At 43.2% G+C, this 25,866-nt stretch overlaps 1 protein-coding gene and 1 long non-coding RNA gene across 2 annotated transcripts in view; one reads left to right on the top strand and one right to left on the bottom strand.

Moving 5' to 3' along the window:
- The window catches only part of LOC138143064 (uncharacterized), a 289,623-nt gene that overhangs the window by 41,937 nt on the left and 221,820 nt on the right, over window positions 1-25,866 (bottom strand). The window lies entirely within an intron of this gene.
- The window catches only part of AFF2 (ALF transcription elongation factor 2), a 145,614-nt gene that overhangs the window by 115,334 nt on the left and 4,414 nt on the right, over window positions 1-25,866 (top strand). The window contains exons 9-16 of the mRNA XM_069064242.1: window positions 718-940; window positions 3,950-4,089; window positions 4,647-4,710; window positions 7,298-7,434; window positions 10,727-10,798; window positions 11,138-11,231; window positions 13,621-13,670; window positions 21,645-21,832. Coding sequence (XP_068920343.1) covers window positions 718-940; window positions 3,950-4,089; window positions 4,647-4,710; window positions 7,298-7,434; window positions 10,727-10,798; window positions 11,138-11,231; window positions 13,621-13,670; window positions 21,645-21,832 — 968 coding nt within the window. The remainder of the gene's footprint in view (window positions 1-717; window positions 941-3,949; window positions 4,090-4,646; window positions 4,711-7,297; window positions 7,435-10,726; window positions 10,799-11,137; window positions 11,232-13,620; window positions 13,671-21,644; window positions 21,833-25,866) is intronic.

The raw sequence follows: 25,866 nt of genomic DNA, 5'->3' as shown, positions 1-25,866 counted from the left end.
AATTTGCTACTGAAAATTTGTTGTCAGTACTCATGGAAAGTAAATGACTATTCAGTGCAATATTAGTTGTGCAAGAAAAAAATGAAAATTCAAGTAATCCTCATTGATCAGAGTAAAACAGTAACTAAAATAAAAACCCGGGCCTGCAGTGCAGTCCTTTATCAGCGTTTTTGGGTTTTTGGTGGCTTTGGTTCTTTGGGCAGATTGTCCATTTCTACAAGTTCTAAAATAAGGTGTGCTGGTATTTGAAATTCTCAGGAGAGTGGGGGAGGGGGGCTCAGATTTGTCTGTCAGTCTGGCTGGCGCCTTTGGAGGTGAGTGTTCAGGACGTCTTATTGCTGGGGCACCTGAATTCTCCATCTTTTCTGGTAGTTGTGTGTGGATCTGAAGCAGGGCCTTGCAGATCATTATCCTATCAGTACTGAGTGCTTCTTCAAAATATGGAGACACCTTTTTAAATGGGGGAGGGGGAGATTAAAGTATTTCCCATAAAAACCCAATTACATCAATTAAGGCTGAATACATCACAATGAAGCCAAAATTATGCCATTAAATATATCCTAGAAATCTGTTTCAAAGACCCAAATACTCAACCTCATTGGAAGGCCATGATCAGTAAGGGACAGTACCGTCATTTAAAATGCTGCCCTAAATGACAAGAAAGAGGAGGAGAAAAAAGGGCTTAGAATGCAAATGATTTTTGTTTTCCTCCACCAGAAATGTTGTCGCCAAAAAAATGACAAAGAAGAGAGATGACAAGCTATTCCCTCCTCCACTGTCCCCATTGTCCGATGAGCCCTTACATCGACGTGTCAGTTCTGACAGCAGCAGTTCCTCTAGTCAGGAAGCTCCCATGCCTGCTGCTTTTCCGGCCGCCAGTTGTTCCTTTGCCAGACACAGAAAGAATGAGAGCAAGACCCATTTAAACTTCAGAATATGTGTGAGTACTTTAGGGGGAGGGGGCAATGTTCAATCCTGAAGGGGGAGGGGGCAATGTTCAATCCTGAACCGAATAAAAGGGCAGAGGCGAGAGGTGGGGTGTGTGAGGGTCAGTGCCACTTGGGTGTGCTTAAAGGATTAAGGGAGACTAAAAACTGATCTGTGGTGACCCTGGCTAAGTCACTTCCACACTCTGGGCCTCAGTTTACTCCTCTTGAGCCACACATGGGATTCTCCAATGGTTTGACTTATCACTGCTATTAAGTGACTGCTAGAGATGATTGTGAAACTGTTTTAGCACTTTGCCTGAATACTTGGGGTAGAAAGGACAGAAAATTTCTAAGTTCCATCTACACACAAAGATAGCAGCACTAACACACAGTGTTTTATAAACGGCGCATGTGCCGCCAGGTATCATGTTTACTAAGGTCTAATCACTATTTAAGTCAATAAAAAGCAGCAGTGCTGAACTAGACAAAACAGGTCCCCAAATCTCTCCTACCAATGTGGAATGGGCCTGGCCCCAGGGGCCAGTTCCCCTGCAGAAAAGGCTCCAGAGCTAACCTTAAATTAAGCTCCTGGATTATCAGAAGTGGTTCTCACAGCAGCAGCTGGGACAGAGGGGAGAGGCAATGCTTCATACTGAATTGGTACTCATGAATAATGTCAGCCATAATAACAGAAGTTGACTAGGTAAGAATCCCCCACGTTGCCATAGCACTTCATTCGGGTTTTTCTTCATCATTACCTTGGGAGGTAAAACAGTGAATGTATCTTTGCCCTCATATTACAGATGAGGAAACTGAGGCTCAGAAAGGCCAAGAGACCTGTACAGGGTCACACAGCTATGTCAGAGCAAGACCTTGAACCCATATATTCTTATTCCAACATCTTTCTACTCCACCACATGTTCAGAACAGTAACTTACTATTCACCCTATCTAGCACAATGACTATAATTAACATTAAAAACTCCCTCTTTGGTTGTCTTTGATAAGCCCTTGGAAAGTCATGTAGTATGTGTCTATGGAATTTTGTTTTTGCTTTGCAGGAATCTATTGTCAAGGCTAATTAGGTGCTTAATAAGAGCTTTTTTTAAACATAACAATCATAAAACTTTTCATGCTAATGTTTATAATATCACTTCCACAATAATCCCATTTCTGTTCATAGTGTCACAATTCTCCCGGGCGCCCAAGCTTGAAGGCTGTAAGGCAATGTGTGGACAGTTTGTTTCTCACTAAACAAGGAGCTAAGAGATGTGGGCTCTGGCCTGGGCCATTACAAATTTACTGTGATTTGGGGAAAGTCATTGAACTCTTTCCAGTTTTCTGTTTCCACATCTGTCAAATGGAGATAATGGTGCCTGTCCTGCCTACTTCCCATGGCTATTATCCACATCAAAATGAGAAGGCACCAATGCCAGTCCAGGAGCTCTGGGGCCTGCTGGCCAACTCTACATTGGCAGGAGACATTCGGGGACTCCTTTGGTCTAGCTCAATCCTGTTGCTTTTTATTGACTGAAAAAATGATTAGACCTTAATATAAAAGTATCACTATACACTACATAAATATAAGGGAACCTGAATTTTATTTCTGTCCATTGGATTATTGACTTCCTCCATATTGGTCTCAAATTGCACAGACAATATCACAGAATTGCAGAGTTACAACAGGGACCTCAGCAGCCAATCCATAGCCATAAAAGACATCCCCCTACAACATGCCCAACAACTGGCTGGCCATCAGCTTTTGCCAAAAGACACCCACCCAGTGGTGGGAAAGACTCCCCATTGCCAGAAACAGCCCCTCTCACTTTTGGAGAGCAGGAAAATTGGCTGCTGCAATTTTCACCCATACACCCTGGTTCTGCCCTCTTGGACCAAACAGTACAAATCCAATTTCTCTTTTACATGACATCCCTTCACACACTTCACGACAGCCCTCCTGAGCCTTTTCTTCTTCATGCTAAATGTCCCAGTTCCTTCAACCCATCGTCAGATGACATGGACTCAAGGCTCTTCCATAATCTCATTGCCCTCTTCTGTACACTCTTCCCTCATCAATGCCATGCTTAAACTGGAGGGTTCAGACCTGACCGAAGTACCCCCAGTTTCACCTAACCAGCACAGAACAGAGTGGCTCTCCCATCTCCTTAACCCTAGAAGTTGTACCTCTTGGAAGCCAGCACAAAATCATGATGATTTCCAGTTGTCACATTCCACTACAGACACATTGAGCATTTTATTTGTTAAGTGCCCACCCTCCAAAAGGCCCCTGACTAATCAATCACCAGAGTCTCACCAGTCCCTGGGTCTTTTCAGCCAATGCCCACCTGGCCTAAGGATGTGTGACACTGACAGGCAAGTCATCTTGTCTTTCTTTTCCCACTTCCTTTCCCAGTCTGTTCTCTGCTATCCACATCTTACTGGCGCAGGCTGAGAGAAGTTATCAGTCCACATCAGTGGCAAAAAAGTTTACATTTATGAGTCTAAAAGTCCCCTAGACAGATAGCTACTAGGAAGACCAGGCCAAATGTATGTCTAACTAGCCTCAAAGCCTTCCAGCAGAGGATAGGCTCTTACACAGAGGCAACTCATGAGCTGATGTTAAATATGGTGTTTAGAGGTCTTTCCAATGCTATGGAATTGAGGGTGTTTCACAAGATGCCTTGTAAAATATTCTCAATGCCATGCTTTCCCATCCTGCCCCACTCTTTGACCCTCATCACCTTTTCATTCACCAATTCTGTTGAGTGGCTCCCTGCTGACTTTAAACCTTTGGAGAATGGGTATTCATGAGATGCTGGAGGTATGTGATTACAGAAGGTTATTGTTTTGAGAGTTGAGTGTCATAGGAAAAACAAACCTAGTGAGTGATTAGCCTAAAAAAACCTCAAAGTATCTTCATTTTAAGCTTGAGACATGTCACTTCTACTTGGTCAGAGCATTCATGGTGAAAGATTTTACCAAAAACCTGAGTTAATAAAAGTTATTATATTTTTTTAACAGGGCGAAGATACCTACAATCGGGGTCCCAGCACTGGGCTCCTGGACAGTAATCAACTGGAGATGGCTTCCTGGTCTTCAATGTCCTCCCTAGCCAATGGGAGCTCAGAGGCCAGAAGATCTCGGATTCATTTTGATGACATGTATGTTGTCAGAAATATTCCAGATGTATCATTCCTGTCTTGGGGGGGAGGGGCACTGACTGGAAGGGAAGGCTTCCCCATCCTTTTCTCCATGTAAAATGTCATCTCTGTGCAAATCAAGTAACAGAAAATGGTTGACCCTTAGGCCAGGCTCAGGCTGAGGCACAAACAAGCCTTGGCATTTTCCCCATGTGCTGTCCTCTTGATTGTGCTGGTGCTATTTCAATATTTCCAACTAAGGAGGTTTAATTCTAAGTTGCTTTGTCCCACTTTTGTGCTTTCTTCCTCCAGTGGAGATATGTGGTGGGGAACCAAGAGGAATTTCTGGTCTATTTTATACTCAGAGGGAGGGCAGAATTTGTTAAAACGGGCCATTTCTCTACCTCAGATAGCCATTTTGCCCATTTCTTTCTAGGTCTGTTACAATAGGAATAGATATGTTTGTCTGCATTTTGCTGGGCACTGTATAGGGATTCGTAGCAGAAATATTTGGGCTATTCAATCTTTTCATCAAATGATGCCAAAGCCTACTGAAAGACTGATTTGTGTTTGTTTAGGCCTCACAATGCCGACTATTACATGCAGGAGGCCAAGAAACTGAAGCACAAAGCTGATGCACTGGTATGTTCCCAGAGAGTTTTTTCTACTTTCTTCCCTTTAACAATGCATGCTTCTGAAGAAAAAAAGCCATCGGGGACTGGTCCCACCACCGCCATTTCCAGCAGCCCAGCACAAGCTCCTTTTGCCAGGCAGTGCCTCTGCTGAGAAATAAGGAAGGTGGCTCCTGTTTCCACAGCGTTCTCATTCCTAATCCAGACATCCTGCACTTGGGATGTAGACACAGATTGCTTGCTTCCCCACCTCCAAGGACTGAATGGTCTATATTGTTGTGGTTTTGTTTTTTAAATGAAAATCAGTTTCAAAAAAGTCCTAAAGGCTTAGGAAGAGAATTTTGTATTTCCCCTATGAGATAACAGGAGGCATCCTTGGCCCAAACCTGGCCCCCTTCAGATGTACCTTTAAAGATCAGAAAAATAGCCATAGCATCTCTTTGGCCTCTCAGCTGACATGGGCACCTCAAGGCCTTGGCAAAACCAGCCCCTTTCTCTCACACATAAACTCTGATTGTCATTAAGCTAGTTATATTTCCTGAGATGCCTTTTTGTTAAAGGTATCCCACAGTGAGTAGTACAGGCTAGGAACATGGTCTAAGAGAACACTGACAGCTCCTCCCCCCACCCCCAGATGAGCCCTTAAAGGGAAGCAGTCTTAGTTTTAACATTAACTTGTTGCCCCGTGCTAACAAACACATAGCCGTCTGTGCCAATGAGGGTTCTGCCATTCTCCTTTCTAAAGTCTCTTTAAAAGTGGCATGTTGCTCTCTGCATCCTCACCTCTGACTAAGCCTGACACCATTAGGAGAGGTGCTGGAGCAGAAATGGCCTGAGAAGGCACCACCCAGCTGAGAGAGCTCTTAATGGGGCACCGCGCCATTGCCGTGCCATGGACAAGTTCTTGGCAACACTGATATCTAAGAATCACTCATTAGCGTGTGCCTCACAAGCTGCCAGTTTTGTTCCTCTTTTGGTCAGATAAAGTCATACAGCTGCTATCTGGGACTAACATCCCACTGGTCGGAATCATTCCCCTCAGAAATGATTGTTTCATGAGCCTCCAAACTGACATGAGGAGACAAGCAAAATTGCCAGCTCTGTTCGAGGTGCTGGGAGGATTGGACATGTGACTAGCACAAGCATCAGGGAAGAACTAAAAGGCTTGTGATGGTAGCTCTCTCTAGAAGTCTACAAATTGCTAGCACAACTGAGGGAAGACCTTAGGTCTTCCATCCTCAGTCGGAACCCAAATAAGTGAGTAAATCAAATGTCCTTTACGTGAGCAGATGTGAGTCGGCCAAGCTGGACACCTGACACTATGCAAAGGCAGATTTCTCCAGAAGTTAAAACAAGGGAGATGGAGAAATTACTTAAGAGCAGGCATCAGCCTTTATCCTTCTCAGGTCCAGTCTGTCTGCCACCAAAGGAAGTATAGCAGCACCAGACAGCTCCATGAAAAGAGGTCAGAACTGGGGCTAAGAGTCCCCAAAAGACAGGCCAACATGAGGCTGGGAGCTACTGGCTTAAGGAAATTACCTTGTGAGATGAGAGGGAAAAGAAAAAAAAATACCACCACCACAGAAATCTCTCCCATGAATGCACAGGTTTTCCCAGAAGAGCTTTGATTGAAAGGCTGAATTTCATGCAAATAAATATTTACCCAACAGTTTACAGAAATTAAGCTATGATTTTCTGCAGTACATAAAAGCTGAAGCACATGTATTTAAGAAGAGAGAGCCATTGTCCCAGCAGATTCAGCTGGATCTGTAACTCAGATCATTCTCCACTGTTACTTAATCCTTTGTTGGAGATAGCGACTATGCCATTTGGAGAACTGAAACCCTTACAGTTGCTTAGAAAATATTTTGATATGAGATATAGAGAGAAATTGTCAAAGAACATTATGTTGGTTGTTTAACATAAAAGACTGTATTAGTGGAAAGCACACATCTAGCTATCAGAAATGGAAAATGTTAAATACTCTTATCAAATCCTCAGTAGAAAATGTCATATACAATATTCATTACACAACAAAAGAAATCAGGACATCTGAGTCAGTTTTAGGATGACCACTATCAGAGATAAACCTTTTTGCCATTAAATTCTTGGGAAATAAAATATTTTGGAATGCTGTAGTCAGGGCTTTTTTTGACACTATTGCAGGACAGCATTTACAATGAAAGTGATAAGATTTTTGTCAACAGCCCTACCACAACTTCACATTTTTCATGACAAATGGCACCAATCCGTTACTTCTCTTCTGTGTAGCAGGGTGCTCACAATGAGCAGTGAATCAAAGCAGAACAGGAAAATGGACTCTAGGCTACAATTTTAGTCATATCTGCAGCTGGGTCTCATCGAAGCAGTCTACCCCATTCCATGTCTCCCCTCCCCTGCCAAGGGAAGAGAGGAAAGGGTAGATGGACTGTATTTGTTACAAATCTCCTTCCTTTTTGTGTGGGTCATTGTATTCACCTCCAAAAGTCAGTCTGTTAATCCTTGAAGGGAATGGATACCTTTTAAAAAGTGTCGCATTCTTTGTGTAATCTCTATTTTTGGAGGAGAAAAGCTGAACACCCATTTGTCCATTTCAGGGAGAGAAGTTTGGAAAAGCTGTCTATTACACTGATGCAGCCCTCTCCTTCATCGAGTGCGGAAACGCAATGGAGCGGGACCCACTGGAGGCAAAATCTCCATACACCATGTACTCGGAAACTGTGGAGCTCATCAGGTTAATGTCCTTACTGTGATCATTTTCATTACCTCGTTCCAGTCATAATTAGAACTTCTATGTTTTAAAAAATATAATTTCAACATATTCATGATTTGGCCAAGGCATCTTCATTTCTGAAATCATCATAATTAGTTCTTGTCATTTTATTAATGTCATGGAAAATTTATAATTGATGGACACAATTTTTATAAATTAGCCCCTTTAGAGGTTATAATGTGAGTGTTATAATTTGCAATGTTCATAAAATTAAAATGGAAATGTAGTAGGTGGAAATAAAGTATAGTCATTTCACCATTTGGCAACAGCACTTGTCTTTTAAAAGGTGTAGTTTTATAATTCAAAACCCTTAAAGTGGGGCTATCAGGATTTCCATTATAAACCCTTTTTTCTGTCCTAATTATTAAAAAAAAATTATTCTGAGCTCCAAGCTGGCATTTAAGGTCACAGATGGAGAACAGACTGATTTTTTCCATTTGTACTGGCATTTGAGGGAGAGGAGGGTGAAAAGAGGGAAGACGAGAGGGGAGAGATTCAACTACAAAGTTTCCTGGTTTCATTTACTTTTTAAAACTGAAATTTTCCGGGCTATTGGTCTAGGTTGTGGAAGAGACAAAAGTCTTTTAAGGCGCACGCGCACACACACATGAGAAAGAAAAGGAAAAAGCATCCCCTCTAATCTTTGCAGAGAGTCCATTGTTAGAGCCAGGAGGGACCTACGAGAGTGTCCCATCTGACCCCCCCTCTTTTTGCAAAAGGGAATCGGAGCTGCCCACAGTTACTCATCTGGGAAATGAGAGAACCGGGTCTCCTGACTCCTAATCCAAGGGCTCTTTCCAACTGTGCCATGCTTCAGGGGCCTGTAACAACAACTCAGCTGGAAATTGGGCCTTGATACTACAGCTCAGGAACAGTGGCAGACCCATATGGACCCTCGTTTCATAATGCTCACTCTTCTGCTAACAGAGTGGCAACAGGCATATAGGATGGAAACAGTGTGTAACTAATGACTGGAGAGTGATCTCAATTAAACAAGATAAACTAAGGGGCCAGGTCAACTTCAACAAAGTAAAGAGATTAATGGGAAATCTCCATTCTTTCCCTCCACCATTGGCGTGCCTCTCACCACTGCGGTGCCCATCCCTTTCCCAGGAGTTTGGAGACACTAGTAAAGCCCCACCCCCTTCCTCTTTCCTCTATTTTGTAAAGTTATGAAATCTTTCTAGGCCTTACTAGGGAAATAATGCCAGGTAAAATTCATTCCTCATTGCCACTAGCCCCTTACAGTTCAATGGCACTTAAATGTTTCAGAGCCCTCGCTAGGCCTCTGATCTGCTTCAAAAGGAAATGGGATTTATTGCATGCTAAAACTATGCTTTACATTGTATGACTGGGGGAGGGGGAGGGGGTGTAGGTGGGATGCATCAGGTCCCTGTGTCTGAAAATGGGCACTCCCTCAGGCCAGGGCCTGGGCAGCAACGGAACAAGATGAAGCAGAATCTAAGTCCCCCAGAGTGTCTCATGTTGGGGTGGGGCTGGGGGTGGGGGCAGAGGGAAGTTAGGATTCCTGCCTGTACTCTGAGAACTCATCAAAGCCTTCATATACCTTTAAACTTCCTGATGCAACACTGAACCCTATTACTTATTCCAGCACAAGTACCTGTGAAATTGCATTAAAGCTCAGTACAATGATTTTATGCGATGAATTGATTTTTCAAGAGCCTCAATGCACCGAATGGAGTATGATTAGTTAAAAGGGAAAAAAAGGAGAGGGAGGGGAGCAGGCATCCTCCCCCTTTGATCACCTGAATGGGGGGGGAGGAATTTTTAAAAACAGCAACAATACCATAGCCCTCCAAGTGAATGAGGCACAGATCTTAGAAGTGAACTTGACCCCTCCTTTAGAAATGCCACTTTGTGTAGAAAATACTGCAGAAGTGTTTCCAAGCCTGGTTAGAAGCTGAGACCCCACAGTGCTGCTATCACAGCTAGTGGCACATGGAACGCATTTGTCATTAATATATACAGTGAATTACTGCCTACCGCCCACCCATGAGAGTGTGGTGCACCTCATGTTCCCCAAGATAGAACTGTGATAGGCTCACTTCCTTGCAGGGGGCAAAGCACAGAGAATGTGGAATTCACTATTGTGGATTCCAGTCCTAAGCCTGCCCCTCATGACTTACAGGACTTTACTCATCTGTAACATGAGAAGAGTTAGAACAGGGCATCTCAAAGTGGCCCTAGCATACTGCCAGTCAGACATACTATGTCATCATAATAAAAACAGCTCACATTTATATAGCACCTACTGTGTGCTAGGCATTGTGCTAAACACTTGATAAATAGTATCTCATCAGATCTTCACAACAACCCAGGGAGGGAAGCACTACTTTGATCCCCATTTTACAGATGAGGAAACTGAGGCAGGCAGACAGAGATTCAGTGAGTTGCCCAGGGTCACACAGCTAGGAAGTGTCTATGGTGAGATTTGAAGTCACACAGATGAGTCTCCCTGCCTCCAATGTACCACCTTTGTCCATACGTATGTAGGTTTACACGAGGGTTTGTGTAGAGGTAGAGTTGAGGGTACCAGGACAAGTGCCTTCCTCTGAGTGGGGAACTTTTCACTGGGAGAAGAAGTTTCCGCAGCCAGGCTGGCTGCTATTCTACAACTTCTGGCCTCAGAGGGGACATGTCATCTGCCTAGGGTCCCAGGGTCAGCAGGCATTCAAGACATGACTTGATTGAACTTGGGTCTTCCTGACTCTAACTGTAATGTAAGCATGTATGATGCATACATGAGAGTATGTAAAAGAGATTTCCCACAAAATTCCTGGAAAAGTATTGACTAGAGGGTAGAAGCAGAATGCAGCACATTATAAAGAGAGAACTATGCAGAATGATAGAAAGCATGCCTTCAAAGGGGAGCATGGCCTCTGAGAATGGGGGATGTCATTGCCCCTCTCATCTGAAGGCCCAGCCCCATCAGTAAGTGCCATCACAAGGGGAAAGACCCCTATGCAGAGGCTTCTGGCTCCCAGGGAGCTTAGGGGTCTCAAGTTCATAATATTTCAAAGACAGTCATTTCGTCACTGTCCCACCAAAGCGCCGTGCATGCTTTACTTTCAGGATATTACATCAAGCTTCTCCCAGCAAACTGTTCTGACTCTGATTTCCTGTGCTGATCTTCATGCTTTTGCATAGAACTCTGGAGATCCTGGGCTTCTAGGCTTTGCACCCGAAGGCCCTTGCCCTCAAGGAGTGCTGAATGTTTTCTTTATTTCCAAAGGTATGCCCTGAGGCTCAAGAATTTCACCTGCTCTTCTGCCACCGAATGGGACAAGAGACTTGCAATTTTATGGTGAGTCCCGTGGACAACATGAGAAAAGCAGCTAAAAGCCTGAAAAAAAAAGACTTTAGAGCTCCATAAGCTGCCGCTACCAGACCATTATTCTTGTTTTCTATTAAACTGTTAAAGGATAACTAATGGATGGTCTCAGCAGCTGACTAAAGATCTGTACTGTTATCAAGATGGGCTTTTAATGCTTCTCCCTCCCTCCCTCCCCCACTTTTCCCGTTATTTTCTTACATTTCTCAGGCTATCTAATCTTAGGAAAGAAACTAAAAATATATACACATTGCCATTTTATACAGTTTATTACACACTGGAATTAACATAATCCTTTCCTAATTACCACAGCTACCGATGCTTATCGCTCCTGTACTTGAGAATGTTTAAACTAAAGAGGGACCATGCTATGAAGTATTCCAGATCTCTGATGGAATATTTTAAGGTAATCCTGATTTTGTATCTTTTGGTGAATGAAATGACTAATGAGATCCGACAGGCACGTTATTAAATGTCAATTTGCAGAGAACAGACTTTTTGCCAGCCAGGTTATACTGGCCACCCCTTCTTGGGGACCCTGTGCTATGCTTACATTTGATTTGGGTCACAGAAGAGAAAATAAAACGGTTCAGTCACCTCAATATTGTCCTGATTGACAAAAAGGGCCTTGGGCAGTTTCAGTGATATTTGAAAGTCATGTTTATAGTCAGAACATGCCTCCTGTCCCTCTCTGCACTGAAGTCCCTTTGGGAAAACCAGTAAGTGTGTGGGAACGGGAACAATAACTATTAAACAGGGACAAGGTCTGCTGTCTCTCTTAGCAGAGAAAGGGCAAGGATTTATCATAAATCCTTCCCTCAAAAGGCAACAATAACCAAGTGAGGGTAGAGTTACCTCCCTCACTGAAATGACAACGTACCTTTTTAGAATGTTTTATACTTGCAAAGCCCACTCGTCCATTAGCTCTTTGGATTCTCCCCCCTCCCCAATCCCACAAGGGCAGTGATACAGGTATTACTGGCTTCAGGCCTCACCCAAGATCTTCCAGCTACTATTTAGTGGTGGGGACATGGCATCTCTACCTCACTGTTTATCAGAAGCTTATAAGGAATTGGGGAGAGGACTGCTTTCTGGGGGACAAGGGAGACTAGAATCAGCAAACCCTAAAGTGCCCAGTAAGAAATTCCCCAGACTCAACCAGGCTTGCAGCCAGGAGGCAGCTCATTGCAACTTACCAAGATAGTTGGTACCAAGCCCCTACAAAAAATAGAATGAATGAGAGAGAGCCTGTGGGAAGCTTCATCCTGATGGGGGACAACCAAGAGAGGTACTTTTTTACAGGTAGATACAAAGAGAATTAGTACCAAGTGGCATCTTCCCAGAGGGTTTGAGAGGAAGGGTGGGATGAGTCTGGCCTGCTTCAATTTCATAAAACGGAATACTAGCACCTACTTCACAGAACTGTTGTGAGCAGCACAAGAGCCAGTCTATGTCAGATGCTTTGGAAATCCTGATGCCAGGGCAGCTAGACGGCACCACAGTGCAGAGCACTGGGCCTGGACTGGGGAATACTCATCCTCATCCAGCCTCAGACACTGACTAGCTGTGAGATCCTGGGCAAGTCACTCAGCCCTGTCTGCCTAAGTTCCTCATCTGTAAAATGAGCTGGAGAAGGAAAGAGCAAACCACTCCAATATCTTTGCCAAAAAAAACCCAAATGGGGTCACAGAGAGTCTGATAGGACTGAAACAACTGAACAAAACAAAATCCTGGCATCCCGCCATTTGACAATCCCAAGGATAGTAAAAACTTCCTTTTCTGGGTCTTCATTAGTCGTGGCTCCTGAAGAGGTGAAGACTATAGCCCCTTCAGAGTCAGCTGCCAGGTTCCATCTCCCCAAGAGCTATAAGCCCTAGATTCTAACTGTGGGGGACAGGCTGCAGTCAGAGCCACTGGTCTGGGGGATGCTGCCTCTGGTCAGTGACAGTAGGTGGTCCTGGGGGGCTGATGTGGCTTGGTAGAGGTCTGGAGATCCCTTTCCCCACAAATTTGATGAGGGCTGACTAAGGCCCATTCCTACTCAGGCCTGGGTCTGTTACTGCTATACTGAGAGGGATTTCTGGGTTCTGCCCTCCTCCACCAAATCATGTACACAAAAATATTGACAGCTTGTTCTTTAAGTCATCCCAATTCTACCAGGAAGTAGAAAAGCAGTTCCACTTTCAAGTGAAAGGAGTGGCCAAAGGACATAGAAAGTCTCCTTGAGAGGGCTGGTTTAATTCCATAAAGTTGGTCTTCCTGTCTGTAGCCCACCTTCCTAAAGAATCGGAAAGTGTCTCTTCCCACCTACTCCAAGTGGGTGCTACCCCCCTTGCAGGTGGTATCTTTCCACCTGGGAAAAGTGTTTTTCTTCTTGCTAAAGGTGACCAGCTTCTTACACTCACAAGAACCTGTTTTGCAGACTAAATTTCATACAAAGATAATTAAGCCACTTCTTAGAAAACTGATTCTGATTTCACTGGGCCTTTTAGTAGCTCATATCTTTCATCAAGTGACTTTCATGGTCCTGATTGGGGCCCACTAATTATCCTAACCAGCTATTTTCATCAAGCACTGTGCATTGGGTGCTGACATGCTGCATACACACATTCCAGCTCCTGCAAACGAAACAGGAGGCAGCCAGGAACGCCGTAATCAATATTAATGTACTTTAAATCACACTTCCATCTGTTTCTGAATTAATAAATTACAAAATAGATTTCCTCATTCTCTCTCTCTCTCTCTCTCTCTCTCTCTCTCTCTCTCTCTCTCTCTCCCTCTCTCTCTCTCTCCAGAGTTCTTCCACGCCTGGCCAGTTAGCATCCTCATGGGGAAGCTGTGAAAAGTAAGTATTTTCTAAAAATTACTTGCTTCTTCATGAAAAGGAATTCTTTTCTAGGTCAAAAATCCTTTTCCATTTACAACTCTGGAATGAAGGTCAGTTCTTCAGTGAGGGTGGTTTTGTCTAGTCTCAGGCTCCAGCAAAAGACAAAATGAAAAAGTTGAGAGGCGATTTGATGCCACGTTCTTGGTCCCTTTGATCTTTAAGCCAAATGAGGGTTATAAAAAGATCCACTAATCAGGCAGCAAGTGCCACCATTTCAGGGAGTTAAAGGAAAGTTAACTGCTATCACAACAGTTTTTCAATAATTCACTCAGCACCGAAAGACCAATGAAATATTCATTGATATATGGTAAGTGCTGTTTAATAAAACTAAAGACAGAATAGTGATGAAAATGGAAAGGCACTTAGTCAACCAATTATTGGAGCCATAATGACAATTCTTATATTAATGCTAAAATACCCTGACCTAAAATGTAAAATCGCATCATGTAATGATGATATGAGGCTTGAAGAAACCATCTCACTAGGGTGGTCTTATTGAAAGAGCACTGATATTGCAGGGCCCTTATTCTTAGAGGGGCCATCAGGAAACTGGGGTTCCACCCCCATTTGTATAGAACACCGACTAGCTATTGATCATGGATAAGGCATCTAAGCACCCTATGCCTCAGTTTCCTCCTTTGCCATGGGAGGGAGTTGACTAATTCTTTTTAAGGTCCTTTCTTCGTGCAATTTGGAATGTTGGACAGTAATATCTGAGGTACTTGGGAAGTTGTGTAGTCCAATTCAGAGATGGCAAAGAGCCCATAGACTAATGACACTCAATGACTCTAGTTACAATCTAGATGAAATCTCTGGATTTTCCCACTTATAACAACAAATAGGGATAACTCAATAAGTTAAAAAAACCATTCGTTAAGTACCTGTTTCATGCAAGGTACACAGACTAGAGACAGCAGGGCACAGCTGGTAACCACTAGGTGCAGAGCCACCAGGCTCTGGCTTCAGATTCCACTCACCAGTTGTGTGGGAGCCAGGCAGGAGGACTCCTCTACAAAGTCATAGGCAAGTAGACTTAAGGGCATTCCCACAGCAAATTTTCCCTATAGACCCTTCCAACTTTGAATAGGTGCAAGGCACTTTGTTATGCATTTATAAAGAATACCACGTGGGGAAATAACAAGAAAGGCTTCACCAAAGAGGTGGTATCTGCAGTGGGCCTAGAGGGAAGACATCGGCTGCTAGGTCTGGGCAATCATATGTCCTCTGCTTGTCTCCAAGCACCCCCCATCCCCTCTGGCCTAGACCAGGGCAATAACTTCCTGACTGACCTCCCTGTGTCCGGTTCCCTCCCTTCTTCTCCATCCCCTACACAGCTGCCAAATCACTATTCCTGAAGCACAGGGATGCCAATGGCCATGTACCAGCTCGAGAAGCTTCCATGGCATCCCAATGCCTCCAGGATAAATACAAGCATATCTCTTCAGTACTTTAAGCCCCATCTTAGCTTTCCAAGCTGATACATATTTCTCTTTATCTGTGAATCGGTGACACCCCATCTCCCACTGCAATGCTTTTGCACACAGGCTGGCCCCCAGGCTTTACCTTCTCATCTTTGCCTCTTGGAATCCTTAGCTCCCAGAAAGCCTCAGCTGCAGTGCTATTCACCTCCAGAGGCACCACCCCCAAATTACTGCATCTTTATTTTGTCCAGAGCCTGTGAATCTATTGTGCCCTTCCAATAAAATGTAAACTCTTTGAGGCCTGGGACCACATCACCAGAAGCCCTTAATAAAATGCTTGGTGATTAAATAGGGAGGAGCTATGCAAATGTAGGAGGGGAAGGAGACAGACTGTCCAGTTCAAGGAAAAACTCCCTGATAACCCAGTTTGGCTGAGAAGGTGAATTCCTGGAAGGGGGATAAAGGGAAGGGGTGGTGATTAATATGCAGGAGGCCCAGAAAGATAGACTGGAACCAGATTGTGAAAGGATTTAAATGCTAAGCTGAGTAGCTTATGTTTTATCCTAGAGGTAATACAGGGAAGAGCCATCCGGCTTTTTGAGCAAAGCAGTAACACAGTCAATCTTATGCCTCAGGAAGATTTTTTGGCAGCTGTGTTGGAAGATAGATTGGAGAGGGGAGAGACTGGAGTCAGGAAGATCAGTTAGGAGGCTATCTATCACAGTAGTCCAGGCAGTAGGTGACAAGGGTCTGAATGATGGTGGTGGTCATCATAAGCAAGTGCCTGAATCTGAGAGGGGACAATGGAGGAAAATGAAAAGTTAGAGATGATTCCAAGGTTGGGAAATGGACTGACTGGAATGGTGTGTCCCACTGAACAGAAACAAAATTTTGGAGTGGGGAAAGATACAGGGTTCTGTTTTTGACATGTTGGATTTGAACTGACTACGAGATATCCAAGAAGACCATATATGAACAAGTAGTCAAGGATGTATGACTGGATATAGAAATTTGGAAGTTTTCTGTGGAGAGATGATTTTCAGATTCATAGGTACAAATGAGAAGTCAAAGATGATGAGTAAGAAAAAGCTTGCAAAGTTTGGATCTAGAGGTAGAAGCAGAAGCACAGCTACGTGGGACTAAGACATAGGGAAGGAAAAGGAGCATTTGAGAAGATTCCAGAAGATAACCCTAGGAGTTAGCATGGACCAGGATGTCTGTAAGGATGACCCCTAAACTTGTGTGTGTGTTTAGAAGAGGTGAGGAAAGAGTCAGTAGGGAGAGAAAGGGAATAAAGGGAGGAAATAGAGTGAGAGAAAAGAGAAACTAAGAAAGAAAAGGAGGAAAAGAGAGTACCTGAGGAGGGGTTCTAGGTCAAGAAGGGGAGAAGAGGAAGTAAATGAAATAAAGAAGGGCAGTAGTGAAAAGAAGGAGCATGAGGGGAAAAAGGGATCCCAAACAATACTCTGACGTGGGCAGGGAGAAGAGTAAAAAGGAGAAAGACATCTGCAAGCAGACTACTTTCAGTAAGTTCCAGAAGCAGTTAACAGAGCAGAAAACCCAAGAGCCGATTGCAGAAGACCGACATCAAATTAGTATCAACCACACTAATTTTAGGGGGGAGGGGAAGCAACACTAACATTTAAAATATGTTTGGGCACATAAAAATCGCTAATGTACAGAAAGCAAAAATATTAAACATATTCTGTAATACAAGAAAAATAGTAATGTGGGGAACATGAGCAAAAACACAAATAAACTGCAGATAGAAACTAAACAACAGCATCCTGAACAATGAAACAGATAATGGGAGAGTATGTAAAAAAGAGGGAAGGGCAATGAGACAGTAGGCCAAAACACGAGGGCAGGGTGCATACAGCTCAAGTGGTCCTCAGAAAAAAATGTTGTCTCGGAAAATATATACAAACAAAATAAGAAACGATCAAAGAGCTGAGCATGAGAAGAAGAGAGAGAGGGAAGGGAATGATGAGGGAGGAGAAGGGTGTTGGGGCAAGGTGAAGGAGAAGAGAGTGAGAGGGCCTTGTAAGAATGGATGGAGAGGAAGGATAAAGGAGAACAGCACAGCTACAGGCAAAGAAAAGGGGTAGCTTCCCAAGGCCTAGTGTTAAGCTCCTTTTCAGGTTCTGTGGCCCCAATTTCTGGCACACACAAGGCGTTTAATCAATGTTTGCTACAGTCGAGTAAAAATGATGCCACCTGCCCTTCATCTCTTACACAGATGTGAAAATAAATTAAATTATGTGGAAAACACTTTAAAAAGGAAAAGTACCCTTATAAATACAAGACCCCGTTGTCAGTAGTTTTTCACACTTTCCTATTTCAAGTATAACTGATCCTCTCTCTCTAAATACTCAGACAAGATACTACAGGTGCAGGCATAATTTCTTCAACATCATTTCCATATTCATGATGAAGGAAAAGCTCCATTTTTTAAAAAAAAGCAATAACTTATCACAATTGAATGGCTGCATTGGGGTCTGCCCTGATATTGATACATAGAGTAGATAAAAGATTCTCCTTTGGAGTTCAGAAGATAAAAATGAAAAAGCCCAGGGAAACCTATTCCATGCACAAAAATAGAGAATGGGCAGGGTCAGACAAGTAGCTCTTTAAGAAACGAGCATTTTTTAAAATTCAAAAATGAAAGAGTTTAAATACATACTTGAGCTTGTCAAGTCGAATTCCAAAACGGCCTTCAAACAGTTTTAAGAAAGCAGCTTCTTTATAAAGAAAGCCCATTCACTCAGGTTCTAAAGCTTTTGAATAACGGGATAAAAAATAACCTCAGCAGGCCAGTTATTGCAGTCTCCTCACATCCAAACATTCTACAAGTGCAGGCCTGACTCCACAACAAAAGGGACTTGAGCATCCCTTAGCTGTAATTCCATTGTTTACATTGTTTCTACTCTGGGAGATTTTCCTTATATTGGTCCTAGAGGCGAGGAACTGAAACGTGGCAAACACCCAGGGGTGGGAAGTGGGAAGAGACAGGAACAGCTAGAAAACCAAAAGAGGGTAGTGTCATGGAATGGTAACTACATAGGGAGAGAGTAGCATTGTATCAAATGCCACAAAGAGGTAGAGGAAGAGAGAGAGGGTAAAGGAGGAAAGAAGGGGGAAAGAGGAGAAGGAAAGGAAGGAAGAAATGAATACTGATCTTTAAAGGAGCAATTTCATTGGCGAAATAAGGATGGGAGTCAAAGACATAATGGTTAGAGACTCCTCATTTGTTAAATTCCATATGAAACAAAGAAGAGAAATGTGCCAACTCCAAAGGTATCATAAAGTCATGGGAGGGTTTGATTTTAGTTCCTTTCAAAAGAGAAACACCTGTGCACATCTGGGGGATACTTTTAGACAGTGGTGAGAACAGCACTTGAAGATGTTGCCAGCAAAATTGCAAAGCAAAGGCCTTTAGGACTCGGCATGGGATGGGATACAATTGGCCATTAGTAGAACCAAAAAAAATCCTCTGACACTGGAGGGAAGAATTCACACGAGTAAAGAAACTCCTGCCTCTTTTTTTTTCCCCCAGAAAGTAAGAGGTAAGGTTATCCTCTTGGGTGTGAAAGCCAGAGAGAACACCTCCCTCCCTGAAGTTCCCAGAGCATTTTGTTTCCTCCCTGCCTTGTCACATCCTATGTTGCATTATAATTACTTATGTTCACGTCTCTCTTCTGTTAGATTTGGAAGAAAGAGACAAGGTCTTAATCTTATCTGGATGTACCACGGTTTCTACCTAACACGTTCTGTGTGCTCAGGTCAGCCACAGTAAAAAGGGATTTGTGACCTGAAAAGACAAAGTCTAGAATAGCTGAAGTCAGGAAGACCTAAGTTCCAGCCCCATCTATGACATGAGTCTTGCGACCTTAAGCAACACACTTAATTTTGCTAATCCTGAATGTTAGTTTGGGAGAGGTCTCCATCTCCAGAAGCAGAGGGGTTTCATGAACTGACAAGATCAGTGATTCCTGATGTGTTGGCATCAAACAGAGGAATTCCAAAAAGTAGACAGTCCACTGACAATTTTTCCCCCAGATATAATGGTGTTACAACAATTCTAGATCATGTTTAGGATTCATTCTTTCATTTCACTGGTACAAATACTGAGTTCAGATGGCCATACTGTAAAGTCAGTTCATAGCCTGGTGTGAAAACAAAAATGCTCCAAGTTCCTACTTTCTCCTAATTAATGATAATGACATAGAAAAGGTGTATTATATAGCAGTTGGAGGCTGGTCAATGAGCAAGTCTGTATCGACTTCTCTCTGGCAATGTCCACTGTTTGGATGAAGCCAATGCATCAACAAGGAATGTAAAATTGTTTCTAACCTGTCTTCCTATAAAAACCATGGCTTCTAGTGACTAGCTCCTAAAATGGCAGGAAATAGCCCACACCATTTTATACCTAACATGGAGGTAGAGATCTGTGGGCAGGAGGACTGCCTTTTTTATTGCCCTTCTCTACTTTTCCCTACAGAGCAGCCTAAGCCAAAGAGCTCACACAGGTATACATGGTTTCTAGCAGGGGCTGTATGGGGCTAGGTGGGGAGCATACTCTCAGATTTCATCTGTGGACATTCAGCTTTACTGTGCCTTAAGGTTATTAAGGGTTGTCCCCTCATTCATTCCTGCATTTCTATCACTTAGGGTTTACACATGGCCATTCAGGAAAGGAAGTACTCACTGTCAGTGATTTGAGGGGACTTGTCCAGCAGGAGAGTGTCAGACCTGAAGTCACCCTCATTTTTATATGTGGCACTGGTTGATAAAGAGGGAATTATCAGAATTTCTTTGTGGAATTTTCCTTTCAAAGGCAAAAAGAAAGAAAGAAAAGATAGAGACAGACACATTGTGTTCCTAACAAGGCTTTTCTCTTCTCTCACACTGGTTTCCTAAGTGGGTTTTCCAGGGATAAGCCAGTATGTTGGCCTGGGCAAGCAATCCGAAGGAAGATTTACAAACCTTGACTGTGGATTTGGAAATTCATTTCAGAAGAAAATGGCCCTGAAGGATTTTTCAGCCACATGAATCTCACCATGTGAGAGGAGATAGCCACAAATGACCCCCACACAGTGGGCAGCCAGCAGATGATTCCTAATTGCTAGTGTTAGAACTCAAAGAAAATCAATATCGGGACATTAGTCCTACACTAAGTGGAGAACTCAAAACCTTCCTCTTTATATAGGCTACACACAGATGAACTGCCAGCAATTAAGAGCAGATGTCCAGAGCAGGCCTTTAAGAACCCTAGTGAGACATTCATGGGCCTACTTGGTCTCAAGTTTCTAATGCAGTTCCACAGGGGGCTTTTAAGAGTTGAACTTTGCTCATTGTGGTGACTGGATTTGTAGCAAACTGTCATTGTTGTTTCCACAAAACGCTCCAATAATGGGCCAGCAAGTGTTTGCTAACTGCTAATCACTGCTTCTGGTAACAGGTAGGAAAATTATTATGGCTGGGAAAGATCTGGTTTCTCTGAAAGACTGTGATGTTTGTTACCTAAATGTCAATACATTAATATACACGTGCATATATGTATGTATTTTAAAACATCACTTTGGGGATCACTTAAAGTCCCAAAACAAAGTTTACCAACCTAGACCAATACTATGGACATAGCCAGGCACTGCGGTTGAAGAAGGTAAGCATTTCACTTTTGAATGTTGAGAATCCAGGGTAAAACATCAGGTGTTGGGGCCAGGCAATTGGCCTTTACTCTGGGGCAGAGGTGTCAAATTCATGGGCCAGACTCAAAGGGCTGCTGAACCAATTTAAATTATAACTGGGAAATGTTTAACAAAATAAATAAAAATATTACATAGAAAATGTTCATTTGTGGTTTTCTAAGTCAATATGCAGCCTGCAGGGATCCATTTCTATTGAAGTTTGACCGCACTGCTCTAGGGAAGGCAATTCGGAGGGAACGACAGCATTTCTTGTCCTTTGGGGCACTGGGATGAGCTCTTCCCCATGATGTAGACCCCACTCATGTTGGGGTTTCAGGCCCACTGGCTACCAATCCCTAGTTCAGGCTCTACAACTCAACTCTACCACAGCTTAGGTTAGTGAAATCCCATCCTCCTTAGACATCATGATGAACACACTACACTAGCACCTCAGTGTAAACTGTTAGGGACTCGTCTCAGATACACCCAACTCGAGAGATATTTTCCTGAAGCCAACTGCACTTGAATTATTTTGGGGGAGGGGAGTCTGAACCTATGTTTTCATCAATGTACTTGATAAACAGTGGCCTTAGTTAGGTCCCAAAATCCATGGGAAAATTCTGCCTCCAAGATGTCATCTTCTCCAATGTCTGCGTCACTGTGCCTTAAGTTTTTGGCTTTTAAATGAATTTGTATTTTATTAGTCAAAAAGTACCTCTATCCATTTGAAAAAAAATAGTTAAAAAAAAGACTTCTGGAATATTCGACAGAGGAAGGGAGGTGTGTGGCCATGAGAGTGAGACTCTTTTTTTGTTCCCTAGGAGCACAGATGCACCATCGCCTTTGTCCCTCAGCCCTTCATCAGCAAGTGCTTTACCATCCTTGGGACCTATTGTCATTCCTCACCGAATCCACCACATGGCAGCCAGCCATGTCAACATCACCAACAATGTGCTTCGTGGCTATGAACACTGGGACTTGGCAGACAGACTTACTAGAGAAAACAGAGGTGACTGCTTGACCACTCCCTTCATAATGTGGTTTTGAAGGAGCTGTATTCTGCATGGGGTGGGGGAAGGAGAGGGGGAGGGGGAGGGAGAAAGGAAGGGAGAACGTGTTTATTTTTCAGTACCTCTGTTAATAGCTGCTCATTCAGATTTCCCAGGAAATGAAGGACTCTAGGGCTAAGATAGCTATGGCCCCTTAACTGTTTGTATATGTGGGGGGGAGAGGAGGATAGGAAGGAGACCTGAACAGAACTTAACAGGGACATGTGTGCAAATAATTACTGCAGAACTTCACTCCATTATGTGTGTTAAAGATTGACACTGAGGAAGAAGGGCAGAGTGATTAGCAAATTAATTAGGGCTCCACAAAATTCTATTCTTTTTTCTCCTTTGAACTAAGGTGCCTCTACCTTCACTGGAGTCATTAGTGTATGTCAGTAAAGAAAAGTCATGCTGCATTTGAGAGCGATCCTATCAGTTTTGCCATGTGATGCCAGCAGTACTGAGCTATTAGTGTCTTCCCAATCTACCCACCTATCAGCTTTCACAATGCAAGTGTAAAAAGGGCCCTGGACCTTGAGTTTTGCTTCCTGATTTGAGGGCTGGGAAGAAGAAATGCTCAGCTTTGATAGGAACTCCACTGCTCAACTGTGAAAAGTGATTTTGCTAAGCATGGAGAAACCATAGGCAAAAATAACAATCCCTTTCACCCAAAGCATTCTGATGTCTGCAGGTGTGTGGATGGTCCTCATAGCCCTGCCAGCTTCTGGCCTAGCAGCTGCAACCACTGCCTGAGGCCAGCTGGGATTTTTTTGAGGAGACTGTTTTGCTCTCAAGTTTGCAGACATGAAAGGCACACACACGCCTCCCCCACCTACCACAGGTCACCGGTGTCCCTAAATTAGAGGGAGTAATTAGCTGCATAGGCCTTTTCTTAGATAAAGGGGCAGGACTGAGCCATGTGACAGAGAGAGGGGCTTTGGGATTGGTTTGTTATCAACTTTAGGGTGGAACACCACTGGTCATGACAACATGAGGCAGAGTATGCCCTTAGGCACATGCACACACATGTAGGTTTACACATATGCACTTTCTGCATGATCTGGTCAGGTTCTCAAATGATTACTGTACTGGTGCTCTGTGGACAGACCATTGAGTTCAGGAGTAATAACTCAGCTAACATTTAAACCGGAGGGCTGAAAAGTACATCCATTCAGTCACTTCTTTGATCCTCCCAATAACCCTTGGAGAAAGTTGTTATAGGTGCTATCATTATTTCCCTATTTTACAGATAAAGAAACAGTGAACTCAAATGTGTTAGGTGGGTTCACATACTAGTTAATAAGTGTTGGAGGCAGGATTCAAGCCAGGCCTTGCTGACTCCGAGTCCAGCACTGTATCCACTAGGCCACATTTTCTCAAGCATTAGCAACTTCTGCAGGTTACTGGATCCAAAAGGCAGAGAGCAGCCAGTATAAGACTTGAGAATGTAAGAGTTAAAAGGATCCAAAATACTCTAGAGCAGCTGAATTAGGGGTGGGCTCATAACTTCTTGAATCCATTCCTCAAAAGGAACCCCATTATACCAAAGTCAACTAGTGAGCATCCACTCTCAAACTTCAAGAGCTGATGAGGGGATCCCAGGGCAGCCCAAGCTGCTCTAATTGCTTTCAAAGGTTCTCCTGGTTCTTCTAATCGAAATTGGCCCATTGGCCTAGTGACTTCTAAGTCATTGACCTTGACTCTATCTATACAAGCTGAATCCCTCTTCTACATGAGAGAGTTTCAAATACTTGAAATTAGCTCTCAAGTTCCCTGAGCTTTTTCTTCCTTCCCCATTCTATACTGTATACACACACTTCCTACTATGGACCTACTATGCGCCGGGCTAGCACTATGCTGGTCACTGGCGATTCAAAGACAAAATGTAAATAATCCTTGCCCACTGGTCTGTTCAGCAGTCACAGGATCATAGATCTTGAAGGGGCATAGAGGCAGAATTTGAATCCAGTCTCTAACTATGAAATCAATACTCTCCTGGCCAAGAGAAACATGTATGTATAGATATTTAGGTATATATATATATATATATATATATATACATACATACACACAGATGTTCTGAGAGTTCAACTCAATACTTCTCCCCATTTCTCACCTGGCTGTACTTAGGGTCTTCTCTGACTTTTCCATCACGCCCCCTGGTGGGGCACCTTCCCTAGCTATACCCCTACCTGACCTCCTATTTTTCAGCTTCCTTTTGCATTTTGTCTTCTCCCATTAGGTTGTGAGCTCCTTGAGGGCATGGACTGTCCTTTTGTCATACTTATATCCCCAGAGTTTAGCACATTGTGTGGCACACAGTAGATCCTTAATAAGTGTTTACTGACACGTACATATAGTAAAGAAATGGAAAAGGCACCTAAGGGCAATGAAGTTAAAGAGTGGCTGGACCTAAGTACATTCCAATTGTCTTTGTTTCTTAATTTCAAAAAAGCTTATTAATAATAGCTAGCATTTATATGGCATTTTTCAAATACTATCTTATTTGATCCTCATAATATTCCCTGAGATGTAAGCCCCATTATGACAGTTTTACAGATGATGAGATAGAGGAAGACAGGGTTTAAGTGAATTAGCCAGAGTCAAACATCCAACAAATGTCTGAAACTGGATTTGAACTTAGGTCTTCCTGAGTCCCACCCAACATTCTCTTCACTGCACCACCCACCTAGTTGCCTCTTCTTACTTGATTGATCAGAATACAGTCTTGAAGGCTCTCCTCAGTCAAAGGATCCATTACAGACTGACCCACTGAGCATGGATATGAAGAGGGCATTAAACAAGTGCTCTCTAGTGCTATGGAAGATGTCCTGGGTAAGTAAAAACCATCAAAGAAAAACGATTCCTTTTGGTAGTGAGGGTATATGAATGTTGTTGAAAGTTGACAATGTACCAAGTGCATCGGAACCAAAGGCTCATTTTTTACCTTCAGAACTTTACTACACCAGTGTGTGGTACCTTCTCTGTCGTCAGACAAGATGGTGCTAGTCTTGTCATTAGCACAGTTTGTCAAGGATCTGCTCAGTGTCTTGCTTGATGTTGACTCAAAATAGCCCTGGCCTTTAGCCAGTAGTGCTGAAGATGCAATTAGTCAACTTATAACAAGCTCAAAGGGAAAAGAACCAAATTTGGCATCATCTTGTCCAATTCTTAGTCATTCATGCTCAAATGCTCAGAAAGTCATTTTTCCACCACAGCCTTTTCAATCTGCCAGCAGTGAAGTATAGAGTCAGATCATAGGTTTATAGCATTTAGAGGTGGCAGGAAATTTATAGCTGGAAGCTGAGATCCAGAAAGGAGAAAAGAGTGCCTTGCCAAGGCCACATGGAGCAGAGGAAGGAGGCAAACCCTGGTCTTCTCCAAATCTGCTGCTTTTATTTGGATTGCTTAGCATTCCAACAAGAAAAATAATCCAGGGATTCAGATTCCTGATAGCCTTGGTGCAAGGAAAGGGCTGCTTGCCAGCATGAAGGCCCCCAGATGTTTCCATTTTCCAGACTAACTTCTGATCCCCAGGACTCAGGCACCTGCTTCTTTGGCATTTCTGCCACTACTAGGTTTTATACCTGGCATCCCCTGACAAACACAACGCATGCTTTCAACTTTACTTTTTCTCTGATGTCTCAGAAACAATACCACAGTATTTCTGTAGATTTGTTAAGGAGTTTTGACTACTGGCCACTCTAGCAAAAATAGATGAGTTTCAAATAAAAACCCCAAAAGGCGAATGATGAAAAATCTTACAAAGCTCTACAAGAAAAGCTAAGTCCCAGCTATTTACTGAGATGGAAAGTAGCTTGACCTGCTTCACTCAGCAAACAATCAAGCATTTATTAAGTGGCCACTTGGTGTGTGTCTGTGGACATGCTGCCAGACACCAAAGACAGAAACTCAAACCTAGTCCGTTCTCTCCAGGACCTGACTTGACATTTCAGTTACAGTCACTATTTGGATCTTTCTGCCTTTCACTTTC

Source organism: Petaurus breviceps, unplaced genomic scaffold (genome assembly GCF_028583685.1).
Source record: "Petaurus breviceps papuanus isolate PSGF00001 unplaced genomic scaffold, PetGlider_PUasm1.0 90626, whole genome shotgun sequence".
NCBI classification, from domain to species: domain Eukaryota; kingdom Metazoa; phylum Chordata; class Mammalia; order Diprotodontia; family Petauridae; genus Petaurus; species Petaurus breviceps.
The sequence above is the reverse complement of the archived record's forward strand: the minus strand, read 5'-3'. Positions and strand labels throughout refer to the sequence as shown.